This window comes from Malurus melanocephalus, unplaced genomic scaffold, assembly GCF_030028575.1.
Source record: "Malurus melanocephalus ecotype Western Australia unplaced genomic scaffold, MMel_1.1 scaffold_41, whole genome shotgun sequence".
Taxonomy (NCBI): domain Eukaryota; kingdom Metazoa; phylum Chordata; class Aves; order Passeriformes; family Maluridae; genus Malurus; species Malurus melanocephalus.
The window spans coordinates 183,650-200,095 of record NW_026623273.1 but is presented as its reverse complement, the minus strand read 5'-3'; the positions used below and the strand labels follow the sequence as shown (position 1 = coordinate 200,095).

At 40.8% G+C, this 16,446-nt stretch overlaps 1 protein-coding gene across 2 annotated transcripts in view; it reads left to right on the top strand.

Moving 5' to 3' along the window:
* Positions 1–1,501: 1,501 nt before the first annotated feature.
* The window catches only part of SLC45A2 (solute carrier family 45 member 2), an 18,213-nt gene continuing 3,268 nt past the window's right edge, over positions 1,502–16,446 (top strand). Inside the window, exons 1-7 of one of the 2 annotated variants that reach the window (XM_057364656.1) lie at positions 1,507–2,100; positions 3,162–3,338; positions 6,482–6,807; positions 10,563–10,706; positions 11,512–11,635; positions 12,438–12,670; positions 15,905–15,928. In XM_057364656.1, the coding sequence (XP_057220639.1) occupies positions 1,638–2,100; positions 3,162–3,338; positions 6,482–6,807; positions 10,563–10,706; positions 11,512–11,635; positions 12,438–12,670; positions 15,905–15,928 (1,491 nt within the window). In that variant the 5' untranslated portion in view covers positions 1,507–1,637. Of the gene's footprint in view, positions 2,101–3,161; positions 3,339–6,481; positions 6,808–10,562; positions 10,707–11,511; positions 11,636–12,437; positions 15,085–15,904; positions 15,929–16,446 lie in introns of those variants that run through there. The other variant, XM_057364655.1, reaches the window with a different exon arrangement.

Here is a 16,446-nt window from a genome sequence, read left to right as displayed (position 1 = left end):
CTAAAGGAGTGATTGTGTTGTTTATTCATGAATTATAAAAGATTTTTTCCTCTATTTTATCATATTAATTAATTTGCTTTATCATGCCAAAACTATGATCCAACTAATGCTATTTTCTTATGTGCTGCTGCAGAGCTATWATCTCAAAGTTAATCAATTTAAGTCTGGCTACATTTTCTCCTGATTATATTCATTTGGAATATCAGCTTTGCTAGAAACTAAATTCAGAATAATTTTTTTATTTTTCAAGAGTCTGCCAATTAATAATTTTTTCCTCTCCTTATGGAAAAACGGTAGGCAGCTTAGCTGCATAGGTTTTGAACAGTGTTTGAAACCATGTTGGTTTTCATTTCCTATAAACTTAAACTTGAAACCATCTCTTTCAAGGCAAAAGAAAATCTGCTTTTAAAAGTAATTAGTTATATGGAGTTAATACAGTGTTCTGTAATCCAATGTGTGAGGAGTTAYGACATGAAGGGTTGGGTTTTTTTGATCGTTTCGTTTTGTCCATGTTTTGCTGAAAGATCAGTTTGTTGCTGAGGTATATTTTAGCTCATTTTGCCATGTCTCATGGCAAAAATGTCAACATTATTACCATAAACAAACCTTTTTCATTCTACTATATAAACACTTGCCTGAAAGCAAGAATTATCTAGTAGATCCTGGCAAGTTGTCTAAACAATCAGCAAAAATTTCCAGCTGATAATCAGTCTAATGTAAATTACTTAATATTATACACTGTTACAGTAGGTTTTGACAATTTTCTTAGTCCCAGGTGCATCTGATCATGTTGGAGAAAAATCAGCATTGACAAATGTAATCTCCGTCATGCATCAGTTTTGAAATGAAAATTGCATTAATTTAAAACCTCGTGTTGCTTCAGCACAGCTTAGATCAGCTGCTTCACTCGGGTGCCTAACCTGAAAGGTACAGTTTGAATAATGTCACTACAGATTCCTTTCAGGGCCTCCCCCTGGCAGGTAAGACTGTTTAAAAAACCCCAACTCCAAGTGATCCTGATATCCTTTGTTTTCAGAAACTGAGAAAATAATCAGTTCTTTGGAGGGCAGTACGCAGCAGATGCAAAAAAGTAGTCATCWGTTGCTGCATGACAACTTTTGGTCAAGCTTTATATCTGCCACGGATGCTGAAGGGCAATGGATATGTTCACTTACTCATCCCCATGAAGTGTATTAAAATCCGTTTCCAGATCAGCAGATAAATACAGACTTTTCCTCTCAGTTCAGTCAGCAGGGAATGATCTCTCTGATAGTCATGTTGCAGAATGGACAGATGAAGACTCTTATCTCCCTGGTGTCATTGCTGTCTCACAGCAACAAGAGGAGCAGCTTTGTGTCAGGCTAATCCTGCTCCCGGACCATGTGATATATGTTCCCGTTGTATGTGTGCTTCATGCGTAAACAAGTAATTCCTTAGTTGTGGATGGCTGAGAGCAGTGCAGACGCCCAAAAGTTCAGATCTGCTAATGTGAACACACACTTCCCCGCCCCCTTCCTGGCATAACTTGTGATCGCAGAGCCATGAAAGTATGTGAGTCCCTCCCCCAGCACAGACCGATCCCACCCGGCATATGATCTGGGCCCCATGTCAGCCAGAGCAGGCAGCACCAGCTCACCATGGCGCTGCTCGCAGCCGGAGCAGTGACCTTAACGAAAGAGGACTTCCACGGGGCTCCTCCACCCGTCTCTGGAGTGCCCAAGGCCGACATGGACTGCACCAGAGAGAAGGACGAAGCTCTGGAGCAGTCAGTGATGAGGACTGGAGCAGTGGTGCCAAAGAAGCGAGCAGTGAGAAGGCTGTTGATGCACAGCATGGCCATGTTCGGCCGGGAATTCTGCTATGCCGTGGAGGCCGCCTTTGTCACTCCGGTGCTGCTCAGTGTAGGGCTGCCCAAGAGCCTCTACAGCCTCGTGTGGCTCATCAGCCCTATCCTGGGCTTCGTGCTGCAGCCTGTGGTAGGTTCAGCCAGTGATCACTGCACCTGTAGATGGGGCAGGAGGCGACCTTTCATTCTGGGTCTGGGCATCATAATGCTGTTAGGCATGGCTTTGTACCTCAATGGGGACGTGATGATCTCAGGTGAGTGAGGGGCACGCACTGTGCTGACAGACAAAACCCGTCCTAGCCTTTTGAATCAGAAAAAACAGAGGGCTTCCCCTTTTTCCTTCTTAAATTGCACTGTTAAAATCCGGTGTCATTGGGTGCTCTGAAAGAGCTGGGGGGCCCTGGAATCTTTGTATATATTCAAYCCTAACACTGCATGTTATGTACCCTGTGCATAGTGTTCTGTAGTTTGTGCATGTGATTACAATCTGTTTTGTGTCTGTCTAGTTACCTGATAAGCTCCTATAAGTAAAGATTTGCTTAGGCCATAGAAGTTTTTATGAACTAACATCTACCTTGTTAGCTTAAATGATAATATTGTTTTGTGAGGTAATACATATCTAAATGAATCCCTATTTTAGATGGATTAGTATTCAAAATGCATGCCTTTAATTCAGGACTGTGTTGTGCTGGTGGAAAACAGAATTCTTTAACTTACATAAACTGTGTTACAGCGGAAAAAAACAAAGTMAAATAGGACTGACATCCCTATTGCCACATTTTCGCTTGGGATGTAGCGTCTTAAAGCCTTGACAAAAAGTTGTTGCTTCCTTGGCAGATGGGGGATGTACGTGTCTTTATGGATTGATTTATTCTCTCTTCCTGGATATTATTGATGTTGAGTATACTTGATTTCATTTGCCCAGAGAGAGATGTTGCAGTCATTTCTTGATTATCTRAAACAATATATGGGTGGAACAAATAGAATAAACCAAAAGTACTGCAAAATGTGTGTGTTAGGCTACCAGGGCTTGCCTTGAGGTGTGATGGAGTAGGTGAAGGATAGTGATGCTCCTGGTCATGGAACTTGGAGCATTCGGAGCATGTGCTGACTCAAGGCATTAAGTCAACCTAGCACAGCTCAGCGCTATGCAGCTCAGCGCAGTTTCTCCGCTTCTCTGATGTGATTTAGGTGTCACTGCACTCCCTTGCATGACCAGTCACTGTTAAGATTTTGAGGTATCAGGAAAGACAAAATGTGGATTTGCAGAACATGGCACTGTCGCTGTCAGAATGAGGGTGTTTTCTTTTTGTAGCTTTCGTCAAGGAGAGAGAAAAGCGACGGACGTGGGCAATAGTCATTACCATGCTGGGAGTAGTGCTCTTTGATTTTGCAGCTGATTTTATTGATGGTCCCATCAAAGCGTATTTATTTGATGTCTGCTCTCATCAGGATAAAGAGATTGGTCTGCATTACCACGCCCTCTTTACAGGTACTCAGATGCCTTCTTTTCCTCCCCACCTCTCAGAGGAGGGGAAGGTAATTGCATGGGTCATTGTGTTTCTAATCTTGAATGAAATGATCATCTGATCCTGCACACCAGTCACGAGTCTTTTATTGCTGGGTTTTCACTACTCCAGAGAACAGCAACTTGTGATTGTTGCTACAAGAATTCTACCGCAGAAAGCTGCAGGCATAAACAATTACAGCAACACAGACATGATTTAAGTAAGAGTAGTCAATTCTTTTAAAAAAGTGAAGTAGTGCTTGCTCAGATTGTTTGGGGGTTTCTTTCAAATTTTCAGTGAGGAAAAATTAACTGATGTAACATTTTCATGACTATTGCAGTAACATTTCCGACTCACCATAGAACAAGAGCTGCACAAACCAGTTAATTTCCGTTCTTCAGCAGTGCTCCGCTATGTTCTGTACAGAAAGAGGACTTCTGTGTAAAATTCAGAAGTTCACAGCTTCCAYAAAAGAGATCCAAGTGGTTCAGTTTCTTGCAAATGAAGTTAACAGTTTCATTTGCCTTTGTACATGTTTGGAATGTTGCCAGGTTACAGAAGGACATGAAACTTTTGGAAAAAGTCCAAAGGAGAGCCGTGAAATTGRTAAGAGGACTGTAGTGCCCCTTCTATGGAGACAGGGTGAGAAGGTTGGGGCCTTCTCCAAAGCCTGGAGAAGAGAAGGTTGTGTGGAGAGCCTTCCTTGTAGGTCTGAAAGGGCCTACAGAGAAGCTGGAAAGGGACTCTYCAGATGAGGGGAAATTTAGGCTGGATATTAGGAAGGAATTCTTCCCTGTGAGAGTGGCGACACAGTGTTCAAGGCCCGGCTGGATAAGGCCTTGTGCAACTTAGTCCAGTGGGATGCGTCCGTGCCCATGGCCGAGGGGATGGGACTGAAGGATTCTCTAAAGCCCATTCCAACCCCTGAACATTCTGTGAGTCTGTGATTCTGTGAAATCATCTGYACAACGTGAGCCCCGTGTTGGAGAGACACACAGGGAATACACATAGGGCTGTGTACCTGGGCAGTAACTCAGGAGGAGCCTCTGCCGTATCTAAGGACAATTCCTGTGAAAGCACTGGACAAAATGCAGGCTACATGAGAAGTCATGAAATCTTTGTTTCTAAAGATTTCTATGGCTACTGTGCCCCACTGAGAGCTGACACACGTAAATTCAGCAGCAGGGAGGGAGGTGTAGTGCTACTGACAACAGACTGATTTTGGACACATGAAATACCTGTGGCCAGGAACATAGCTTATAAGGGAAGCTTAAAGACACATGGGAATGAAATCCGTATTATCCTTTAGAAACTGCCAGATAAAATCTTTTGAAAGCGCTTGTTTGGACAGAGGAATAGGTCTGTGTGTATAATCAGCACAACCCTGTTTACAATGTTTTTGGATGATACTAAAATGTCTCCAAGTTTGAAGCCACAGATTTAGCCAATTCAGTGTATTGAACTATGAAAAGGGATGTGGAACAAATAACATGAAGTAAGATGGGTCCAGCACCCTGTGCTCTCTGCACCAAATTCATCAATATCCTAATCCTTCCTAACTGAAAATTCCCTAATTTGGTGTTGAAATCTTCCTTTGATTGGAGTCCTACAACCTTCTAAGGCAGCACTTCCCTGGCCTTGGTGTTAGTTTTCCCTAAAATTTAATCTTAATATTCATTTCCTACAGTTYAAATTTGTCATTCCTTGTTTAATCCCAATTAGACACAGAGAGCAATCTTCCCATTTCTTTTCTAGATTCTGTTTTAGAAATTCTTTATTTTCCTCACTTTAGTTCCTTACATTTGTACTTAATATTTCTAAGATCTTGCTCTCCACTTTGCCTCTAGTTTAGGGTTTGACATTTGATGGCTTTGCAGTTATGAAACCCATGGCCACTTATATAAGTGGAAGAAAGAGTGCACACAATCCAACACACAACATTCAGGCTGCATTCAATCAATAGCTTGATTCTTTTTTTTTTCTTTTTCAAAACAGCTTGCAAAGACAACCTCAAATGTCATTCTCTCTGCAAACATACACTGAAAATATGTAGTGTAGATTTTCTTAAAATGTTATTAACAGCTTAATTGTTTTGCACGAGAACAAACAAGGATACAATGTGAAATGCCGTAGGACACAATGAAGGAGGACCATAATCAAACCCAGGAAGGGGCAAAACGTACAGAAAGCCCAGAAAGAAATCAAAATCCCATGTTTTGTTGGGGAAGCAAGTGTAGATGCTGTTAGTTTTTGTTAGGCATGGATGTTTTGCTATACATTATCAGTTCTCCTAAGGAGAAGAGTAGAAATGCTTCCAAGTCCTTGGAAAGCTCCTGTCCTGTGGAACTCCCACACATCCCCCAGAGCCACCTGGATAATGAGGTGTCAGGACCCTACAAAACTGCCACCCCTACCAGAGCTCTGTACTGAATGTAACAGAGGGCACTTCCCTGTGCATCCCTGTGTGCAAAAAGAAGAAATTAACTTCAAGGCACGAAGTAGCATTCTCATTTTACCCTTTTGTCTGCCTGTTCTGAGAAAATAAGTAAATGGGATTACACACATACATTTGTTCCATTCTGCTTTCTTTTCCAAATGTATAACTACAAATCAATGYTTTTGGGTTTATTTCCTTTTTTTAAAAAAATTTCACATGGACACAGTATTTCTGTTCAGACTAAGTTAAATAAAATACATTTTACAAAGTCCAAATGATAGATAGTCTCAACATAATTTTAAAAAACTTTTTTTCTGTGAAACTAAAAAAAAAAACCCCAGATAAATTTCAGTAGGGTTTTATTTCGTTTTACTTGCATTTTTTATCATTTCAAAAAAGAAAAAATAAAACTTCAGAAAGTCAAAAAAGGAGATGGAGCCTGTGTTGGTCTATGTTCAGGCAACTTCTGGAGAGCTCTGCTTAGCAGATCTGATGAGATTTTTCAAGAGATGTTTTAATAACTGTTCATGTGTGTGATTAGCTCAGTATTCCTATGTCTTGTGATAAGTGTCTGAAGAGTGATTATTGAACATTTTGAGAAGGSATCACATGTTTAGGGTATTATGTATTCTGTTTATTCTATCAATATCAGCAGAATATTTTTTTCCTTTTCTTTCCCCACCATTGTAGGTTTGGGAGGAGCCCTGGGTTACCTGACAGGTGCTATGGATTGGGGTCAAACTATACTAGGATATAGCTTGGCATCAGAATTCCAGGTGATTTTCCTCTTCGCAGCCTTGGTTTTCATAGTGTGCCTTACTGTACATCTGTGCAGTATTCCTGAAATCCCGCTCAGATACGAAAACAAAGAGGCAAAGTTCTTGTTGGAAGCGACTGAACCTCATAACTATAACTCCATAGATGAGGAAGTCAAGAATGGTTACTTAAAAGCAATGTGTATTGAGAAAAATGCTACAGCCAAGCCTGGGAAATGCGCGGCCACATCACGCAGAGAGGTGAGTGCAGAAATTATTTTATAGGACGCATCTTTGCATCCTTGGAGAGCCTTCAATTAGCTAATTCTAATTTGTAATGTTGCCCTTTCACATGCGCAGAAAAAGAACTTTCCACCAGGATACAGAGACAGAAGAAAGTCTGGTTGCCTTTTTAATTTTTTTTTAATTTTTATTTCTTTAGAAAGTATTGCAGGCAAGAGGGATGAGACGGGCTAGTTCTGATGCTTTGATCAACTGGCAGGGAAAAGGGAGAACCTGGTTCTTCTCCATGTCACTCTTTCAATACCCTCCTCAYGTGAATTTTGTCAAGAGCATCTACTTTGTTCTTTAGTCTTTATATAATTAGAATAAAATTGCATATAAAGACTACAGACCATTAATCTTTGATGGTAGTCTCTAATTCCCACCAAAGTCCTCACAATTTTGTACATAGTGCATATAAAATGTGCATTCCCTGTCTAGTAAACATTTGGGTTTCCTGCTGCTCAACATTTCATTGGCTATTAATGTGTACTCAAATTAAAATTGCTACTTCTACAGCACTGCTACCTTGCTACTAGAATTTTAGTTTTATTTTGASCAATATTGTAGCTGTGTCCTTGGCAAAACTTTAAGTTGTGAGAAAATAGTGTGTAGTTTCAAATGACCACTGTTATTTTGTTTCTGATCCATTTTTGTGAGAGATTGCTTCAAGCGAAGGCCCCTAGGAAAAGGTGAATCTACTAGAAAAATATCTGGGGAGTGTACTTTTGGAAGAGTATCTTGGGAAGAGATGATGACTTTTTAATGTTGTGTTGATGACTTTGGTATTATGTCTCACGGTACCCTAGGCAAGCCATGTGTAAAAAAAAGTGACACAGTTGYTTGTTATTTTAATTTCACTTTTGATCTCTTGTCATTATATTGGTCCATGATACAGAGGTTTGATAAGTCAGGTTACACTTATTGAGCATGTACAAATTGTTATATATACACTATATATTAAATGGTTATATATATAAACACAATACTTGTATTTAATCTATAAATACAAGGGATGTATTACATTTTACTATTTGTGATTTGTTTTATAAYAGTACTTGGTATTTCTAACTTGAAGAAAAATGATATTATGCCATATGTAAAGTGTATGAGAGGAGCATTGGGTGATGAGAATGCCAGACAGAGTGGGGCAGACAGCAACAGCTGTGAGGAGAACATGACCAGCACACTGTGATGCTGTCTGGGCTCCCCCACTGCAGCCAGCCTGAGCAGCACTGCTCACTCTGAGCACCCTCCAAATTGTTAGAGATGCTGAGTGTCATTGACTGCTTGGACCATGCAGGCTCTAATAAAAAAAAAAAAAAAAAAAAAAAAAAAAAAAAAAAAAAAAAAAAAAAAAAAAAAAAAGAGTGATGCAGGGGCAGTGAGGGGAGCAGATTGTGAAGGAATGTCCCATGCGGTCAGTAACGCCCGAGGTGAAGCTGCAGTGTCCGCCGCGGGTGAGCTGTGCCATCGCCTCCTCTCTGATTAGGCTGGGCAGCCTGCTGGAGTCCCAGGGCTTTGATCAGTCTCGTGCTTCTTTGATGTGCCGGAGTGTGTACAAGTTCGAGACACTCACTGCTTTAATGATTTGTCTCCTGTGGCACATGTTTTCTGAGTTCATTCATTACTGTAATCACTTCCTTGAAAAAATGGTTTGGCTTCCTGTTTTTCTGTCTTTTTTTTTTTTTTTAATTGCAGGCATCATGGCCCTACTTCTTCTAAATTAAGGCTGTACTCTCACATGCTAATATCTAATGTGATTATTAATGAGATTTGACCTGTTACAGTATGAACAGACACCCAAAGCAATTAGCCTTGTGTTCTTTTGCATGATGCCAAATTATTCAGGGTCCACCTCCATAAAACCCAAGTCATATTGCTTCCTCTGTATTCTTGTGAATCATTTTATGCCCCAAGTTGTAGTGATTTTCTAGAGAAGATTATTTGGTATTGTGAGCTTTTGAAGGGTGAGGCGATTAAACTGAGGCAAACTTCAGCACATTATTTAAATTAGCATTAATTTTGTGTGTAGGTATGTTTTGAATGTGTGCATTGAACACTTCTGGTTTCCATTTCCATGCTCTAAAATAGCTAAATAGAAAGAAACATTTCTCTCTAGCTGTCAAATTGTTGTTTGCATTCACTGTGGTGTTCTGTGTAGTTCCATGACCTTATCTTAAAACTTTGACTGGAAATGAAAAAAAAAAAACCCCAAAACTGTGGAAGAACTACAAACTAAGTTATTACAAAATAAGCCAGGTCAAACAATAGTAATTATCACTGAAATAACACTAATGAGTCAATCTGGAATATTTTCATTGGTTTTCATAATTGTAGAATATAAAGCTTGCCCTGTTTAGAAGAGACAGTGATGCCAAGAGAAATTCCAAGGGATTTGGACTATACACAGTTCAAGGTGAAAGTCAGCAACTGCAACTTGAATTTTGGCATTCCTATGAGGATTAAAAACCTCACACTGAAGCAAAGTATTTTCCAACTTTATATGTGGTGATTATTCATAGAGTTGCTTGCAGCATAGCCTTGTTCAAAGGAAAGTAGAATTGTGGAAAGTACAACACCGAAGGAAGAAAGGAAAAAATGACATCTTACAGCAAATTCAAGACAAGATTCAGTCCAGTAATTTCCAGTAATTAACATAACTTTTGCAGTTTTTCCACATTTCATGACATACATCTTCCCTTAACATCTCTCCCAAACTGTTGTCTCCAAAYATTGTGAGAGAAAACTGGAAGTGTTCCATCATGCAAAGTTAAAATCTGTTCTTTTTCTTTAAATGCACAGAACCATGCACGAGCTTTAATACAGGAAAAATTATGTGTCAAAACACCTGATATCAAACACATCTACAGTTGTAAAAAAAAAAAAAAAGTGATAAAAATGATCTGATGAATGTGTCTGGGAAAGAAATTGAGGGTTTTAGGGCACAGGGCTGAGACAAGGAGGAAGGAGATAACATGGGGCATTGAAGATGGTGAGAAAATTTGTTTATCCTCATCAGTGAGATTTGTTAACCAGCACCAATGAAGCCTTGATTCTGAAATGAGTTCTCTCTGCTATGGCACGAGGTGTTCAGATGCTGGAGCTCACATTCTCTGTGTGCTGCTGTGCTGAACCATGGCTTCCCCTGCTTCATGGGAGGGAGGACAGCGCAGAGCAGTAATCTCATGATATGCCTGAAGAGGCAAAAGTTTTCTAGGGAGTTCAGCACTTTGAATGGAATGGGAATGAGGTCTCAGAAATGCTCAGAAATCCACAACTGATAYATTTTAATTTTTCAGATGTATTTTGAGCATATTTTTCCTACAGTAACTTTAAATTTTAAATGTAAAGCTGATGGTCTCTATAAAGAAATAATTTTTGTTTCTGGTTGTTTCTGTTGTTGATTTGTTGAGTTTTTTGTAACTCTCTGAATCTGCTTTGGCTGAAAATTTCCCTGTGGTTCTACACAGTAGAAATAATAGTCCTACTGACCTACTGATCATAACAGCAAGAAATGTTACATTCTTGTTGGCATACCCCTTCTCTTCTAGAGTTTCTGTGAATTTTATAAATTGAAGGAAATTCAGTATCCAAGCAACCCTTACTAAAAAAAAAAAAAGTCTTTGGAAATTTAGCAATGAAAAGATGCTAAGACCTTCTTAATTTGCTGTCAGCTATTTCATTAGCTTCAGGGCAATAATACTGTATTACTGTTAAATATTTGCTTTTAGGAACAAAGGCAGATGACCCTTAAATCACTCTTGAATACACTTTTAAGCATGCCATACCACTATCGCTGTCTGTGTGTGAGCCACCTCTTTGGATGGATGGCTTTCCTGTCCAACATGCTCTTCTTCACAGATTTCATGGGACAGGTAAAAGTATAAAATCCTCCCGCTTCTCCTTCCTTGTAGCATCTCCTCCTCTATCAAAAAGAAACCAAACTGTGTTCCCTGAGGAAATGGCACTGGTGTCAAAGCCATTTATATCTGGATGGCTCAACATTAGTTTTGTAAACCAGCTATTTAAGGTCAGGCCCTTGTTCCAACATGTCTATGTAGTCTTTGGGGAAACCTTTCAGTATTTGTAAAGATATTTTTGTCTAACTGCTCCAAATGAAGCTCTCAGAGCAGATCCAAACCCAAGTCCTTTCTGCTTTGGCTTTGGGGTGCTCCAGGATGGGCAGATTTTCTAACTGGGGCAATTCTTGGTTKCTGGGCAGGAGGGAGGAGTTTTTTCCCTTGCAGTGTAGATGAACAACTAAAAGAAAAAATTTTGCTTTTCTAGATAAGGAAATGAATAAGGTAATAACTCTGTGGGAAAATGAGCGTGTTGAGGTAAACCTGAAAGAGAAAACAGAAAATAATTATAGAAAAATTTGGGAAAGAAAGGCTAAGCAAGAAGGCAGAAGTGGAGAGAAGCAGTTAATTGGAAGTGAGACACCCAAAGCATAAAAGAGCAAATAAGTCAATGTAAAATAGACAGGATAAGGCAGAGGGTAATAAAGTAGGCAGAGCCTGGGATGTGGTGGTGAGTGTGAAATGTGGAGAATTACAAATGGGATGTTAGGACACTGCTTAATGTTTGAGGTGCTCCCCACCAGGGATGGGGCCCTGCTCCCGTGAGAAGGAGACATTCCATCATTCCACTCCTGCAGCCAGCCCCTGTGGTCTCTTTCAGGTTGTGTATCACGGTAATCCTTATGCCCCTCACAACTCCACGCTCTACATAACCTACAAAACAGGGGTGGAGATGGGATGCTGGGGACTGTGCATCAACGCCGTTGCTTCATCACTCTATTCTTGTAAGTACCCATGAATGAATTCCAACACTGCCTATTTGCATATTTGACATCGTTTAAAAACATCAAGTGATGCCAAATTGGGCTTTTTTTTTCTACATTAAAGCTTTGAGGAATGTTAGATTCTCAGCATTGTTAGAAACTCTTATTTTAATATAAACAGTTCTTCACCACACGATGAGGGGTCACTGTGGGAGTGAACTTTCCCTGAACACTGAAAATCATTCTGGACATAACTGCCTGACTGAATTCTCAGATGCTCTCTCCCCTAGCAATGCTGTAGCTGTAKGCTCTCAAAGGTGGTCTCTCTCCCCGTTTGCACTCCCCATGCAGAAGCTCTTGCCAGAAGTTTGAATCTTGCTCTCCAAAGTTATGTATAAACATGCTAGCACAGATCCCCAGAGAGAACTCACCATAACTCCTCCCAAGGACTAAAAAATTACTTGTGTTCCAAAAACTCAACTAAGTAGCACTTTGGGGGTTTGAGCATCCAGAAGAGGCTTGGAGGAAATGTTTTCACCTTTGGAGCTTCACTGTGGGCATTTCTGTGTAGCCTTTGTGTTGAGGAACATCTGTTCAGCATGGGTGCAGCCACAGTGAGAGATGCAGGTTGAGCTCTAGGTGCTGTGAGCAAGTATTTTTTGGCAAGGTCATACCTACAATAATTTGAGGCAATTTCCAAAATCATCAAGATTATCTCGTTCATTGCATTTTGTAAAATACAACCCCTTAAAAAGGAACTCCCTGATAAAATATGACCTGTTTTGTTCTACTCTTATCAACATTTTTTGCTTTCTCTTCACAGACTTGCAGCAAGTCCTTCAGCCATACATAGGATTAAAGGGACTATATTTCCTTGGATACCTACTTTTTGGACTGGGTACGGGATTAATTGGCTTGTTTCCCAATGTCAATTCCACCCTGGCTCTTTGCTCACTCTTTGGAGTCATGTCCAGCACGCTGTACACAGTGCCATTCCACCTCATTGCAGAGTACCACAGGGAAGAAGAGGTGAGTGCAATGTTTAAGGAAGCACAAGTTTATATCTGTCTTTGTTCAATCTGTTTTGGGGGTAAACCGTTGAGCAGTTTAATTTTAATTTTAATTGGGTACAATTAATATTGGCACATATGAAGAGGAAGTTTCTGACAGAAAGAGTTAACATCCTAGCTCCAAACTCTACAAACAGGCCTGAAACAAATAATCATTTCTCATCACATCTGAAGCAAAGCAAATCACAGCACGTGTTCAGGCAGTCAGCAGAGCTCCACTTGTGTTGCCTGCAGCTTCTGCCTTCCTTATATCCTTCCTTCCAGCCATGTAAGCAAAGGAATTGACTTCTTGAGTGCCCGAGGTTAATAACAATCCTGTACATGCGGTCAGAAATTTTAGTTAACTGCAAAGTGTTACAAAAGCTCTTAGCTAACACRCACATGAAATTCCACTGGAAACAGCTTTATGTAGTTCGGTATTAAATCATATACCACATTCTCATTATCTTTCTAAATGTCTGTGGTTCGGTTTTTGTCCTCCACAGCATTAAATCCTGTGTCCAAGGAAAATCTGGAAAATCCTGCACATTTTGTATCATGTTACTGGGCACAGCAGGATCTTTATGTATTGTAAAGTGTTGACTTCTTTCATGGAAAAGTTCTCTCAAGTCTCTTAAGTTAGTCAAACAGCTGGAAATAAGAAGGATTAAGGACAGTTGGGAGAAATTAGGAAAAGTTCTCAGTTTATCTTGGGACATTGGAAGAAAGTTAATGAAGGTGATGTTGAACCATTTGAAAACCATACAGAAACATAATTAAAACCAGCCAGGGCTTGATCCAGTGCTGGAGAACACATCCTTCTGTTCTGTACAACTTTCATCAGCATCCTCTGAATGATAAACACAAGAAAACTCTTCAATTATTCTACTGAATGATAGGAGATGTCTCAAAATGGTTAAATATTTAATATATCTGATTCCAAATGTTTCAGTTCACTTCTTTTCTCTTTCCAACAGAGAATGATCATGATGTTTTATAAATATAAAATAAAGGACAGGGAATGAGTCCAGATTAGGGTGAGATCTCAATTCTAATCTGAGGTCAACCAACTCAGAGAGAGGGAATAAATTCAAAWTTTTTGTCTGTTCCAGGACAGAAGTGAAATAAAATATACTGAAGTACATAAACTTTATACTTAATAGGCCAATATTCATGTGTTACTTATTAGAAAATCAATGGTTTGTTGTTTGGTGAATGGTATTTGCTATGACAGATGTTAAATGATGTATAATTCTATGTTAGACTTTATACTGAGGCATTAAGGTTTAGGTCAAATCTTCTATAATGTACAAATCTTCTGTAATGTAAGATAGGAAAAAAGAAGAGAGGAAACATCATGCAGAAGATTGCATTCATTTGCAGATTCATGTATTTGAGGTCAGAACGGCTGTCACATAGGAGCACTGGGAACAGCTCAGCAAAACAGATATAATTTATTTTTAAAAGTGTTTAAAACTGGGACTTTATCATTTCAGAACAAGGAGCAGACATTTTCCCTCTCTATGCACTCTCCCAAAATCATGTGCTGTGTTTTACAATGCTGCCATTCCAGCTCCTGTTCTGTTGCCATTCCCTAGGATCCAAATCCAATTTTTTTCTACTGGATTAGGAAGAGACAGTTTGTCTGCAGTGCTTGTAAGCTTTGTGTGGCTCAAAGGCAAGGTAATAGRGTTTGCAAAAAGCAAAAATCTTCTTAATGGCTGGGAGAATTTGGATACCAGAGCACAGCAGTGCAGCTGGCCTGCAGTGTGGGAAATCCTTGTTGTTGGAATACAGCCTCCTGCATTTAACAGCCTACACAGGAAGGAAGTAAATATGTACATTTCCACATAATTTCCCAATAAAACAGAATAATTCTTTCCTGGAGGAAGGGACCACCAGAAATCATGTAGACCCTTGAGGGCCACCTGGAGCAGGCTGTCCCCAGTCATGTGTGGTCTGTTTTGAATAACTCCAAGGATGGAGACCCCACAACCCCTCTGGTTAACCTGTTCCAGCAATCCACCAGCCTCACAGGGTGCTAACRTGAAAGACAGTTGTATAAAATAAATAAAGGCTTTTGCTCTGCAAYGTATATCGTAGCAGATACATGGATAGTTAATAGTTGACCATGGTCTTCAGCAGTGTAGAAGAATCCCAGTCTGAATGTTAGTTTTTGGGTTGCTTTTATCCCCAGCAATGAAAATATTATGTTTAGATTTCAGTACTGAATTTCTTTATGTGCTTTGAGCCACAAATTCAGAGCACATTGCTCCTGCCTGTTTGTGTGTGGGGCACGTCAGCACTGCTGTAAAGTCTTTGACATGACTCCTCACACCATCCTTCCCTCTATACCGAAAAGATGGATTTGATGAGGGGACTGTTGAATGGATGAGAABGTGGTTGGATGGTCACATCCAGRGGGCAGTGGTCAATGAYTMAGARTCCAAATGGGCATCAGTGATGCGTGTTGTCCCTCAGGGGTCTGTACTGGGACCAGTGTGATTTAACATCTTCACTGATGACGAAGGGATTGAGTGAACTCTCAGCAAGTTTGCAAGTGATGCTGAGCTGAGTGATGGTTTGACACACCTGAAGGAAGGAATCCCATCCAGAGGGACCTGGACAAGCTCGAGGAGTGGCTCATGGGAACATCAGGAGGTTTAACGAGGCCAAGTGTGCTCATGCTGTATCTGGGTGGAGCCACCCCCAGTGTCAGCCCAGGCTGGGCAGGAACAGACCAAGAGCAGCCCTGCCCAGAAGGACTCGGGGGTGCTGGGGGTGAGAGCTGGACATGCCCCGGCCATGGCACTCACAGCCCAGAGAGCCAAACGTGTCCTGGGCTGCACCCAGAGCACCGTGGGCAGCAGGGGAGGGAGGGGATTCTGCCCCTCTGCTCYGCTCTGCTGAGACCCACCTGGAGCATCCAGCCCTGGGGACCCTGCACAGGAGGGACAGGGACCTGCTGGAGCCAGWCCAGAGGAGGGACACCACAATGATCAGAGGGATGGAGCACCTCTGCTGTGAGGGAAGGCTGAGAGAATTGGGATTGAATTGGGATTGTTCAGCCTGGAGAAGAGAAGGCTTCAGAGTGACCTAATTGTGGCTTTCCAGTACCTGAAGGGAGCTTGCAAGAAGGATGGAGAGGGGCTTTTCATAACAGCTCCCAGTGACAGGACAAGGGGGAATGGCTTCAGACCATAAAATGAGGTTAGATATTAGGAAAATACTTTACTGTGAGGGTGGTGAGGCAGTGAATCAGATTGTCCAGAGAAGTTTTGGACACCCCATCCCTGGAAGTGTTCAAGGCTGGTTCACATGTACCTTTGASCACTCTGGTCTGATGGATAGTGTCCCTGCCCATGACAATGGCATTGGAACTGGATGATTTTTAAGKTTCTTCCCAACACGAACCATTCTGTGATTCTATGATGATTCTTTGACAATGTGATACTATGGCTCCTTCAGCCATAAGTCAGAGCTAAATTATCATTGACAGGATGATTTGTTCTGTTAAATGTCAGTTTGACGGAGCTCAAATTGACCTGAACTTGAAAAGAAAGTTTCTGCTCAAGTGTCAATTACTTCCTTAAGAAAAGGGATAGAGGCAAAAATTGCAGAAGAGAAAAACTAGACAATTTGGTGGAATCTTGGAAACCTCACTGCTGCTTATAAAATCTCTGTGAACCTCTGTAACCTAGGTGGTACAAAGATGGAAACAGTGAGCTATCCACCTGTCCTGCTGCCATGGGTGGGTGTGACCATGAAGTGACCAGGAGCTGT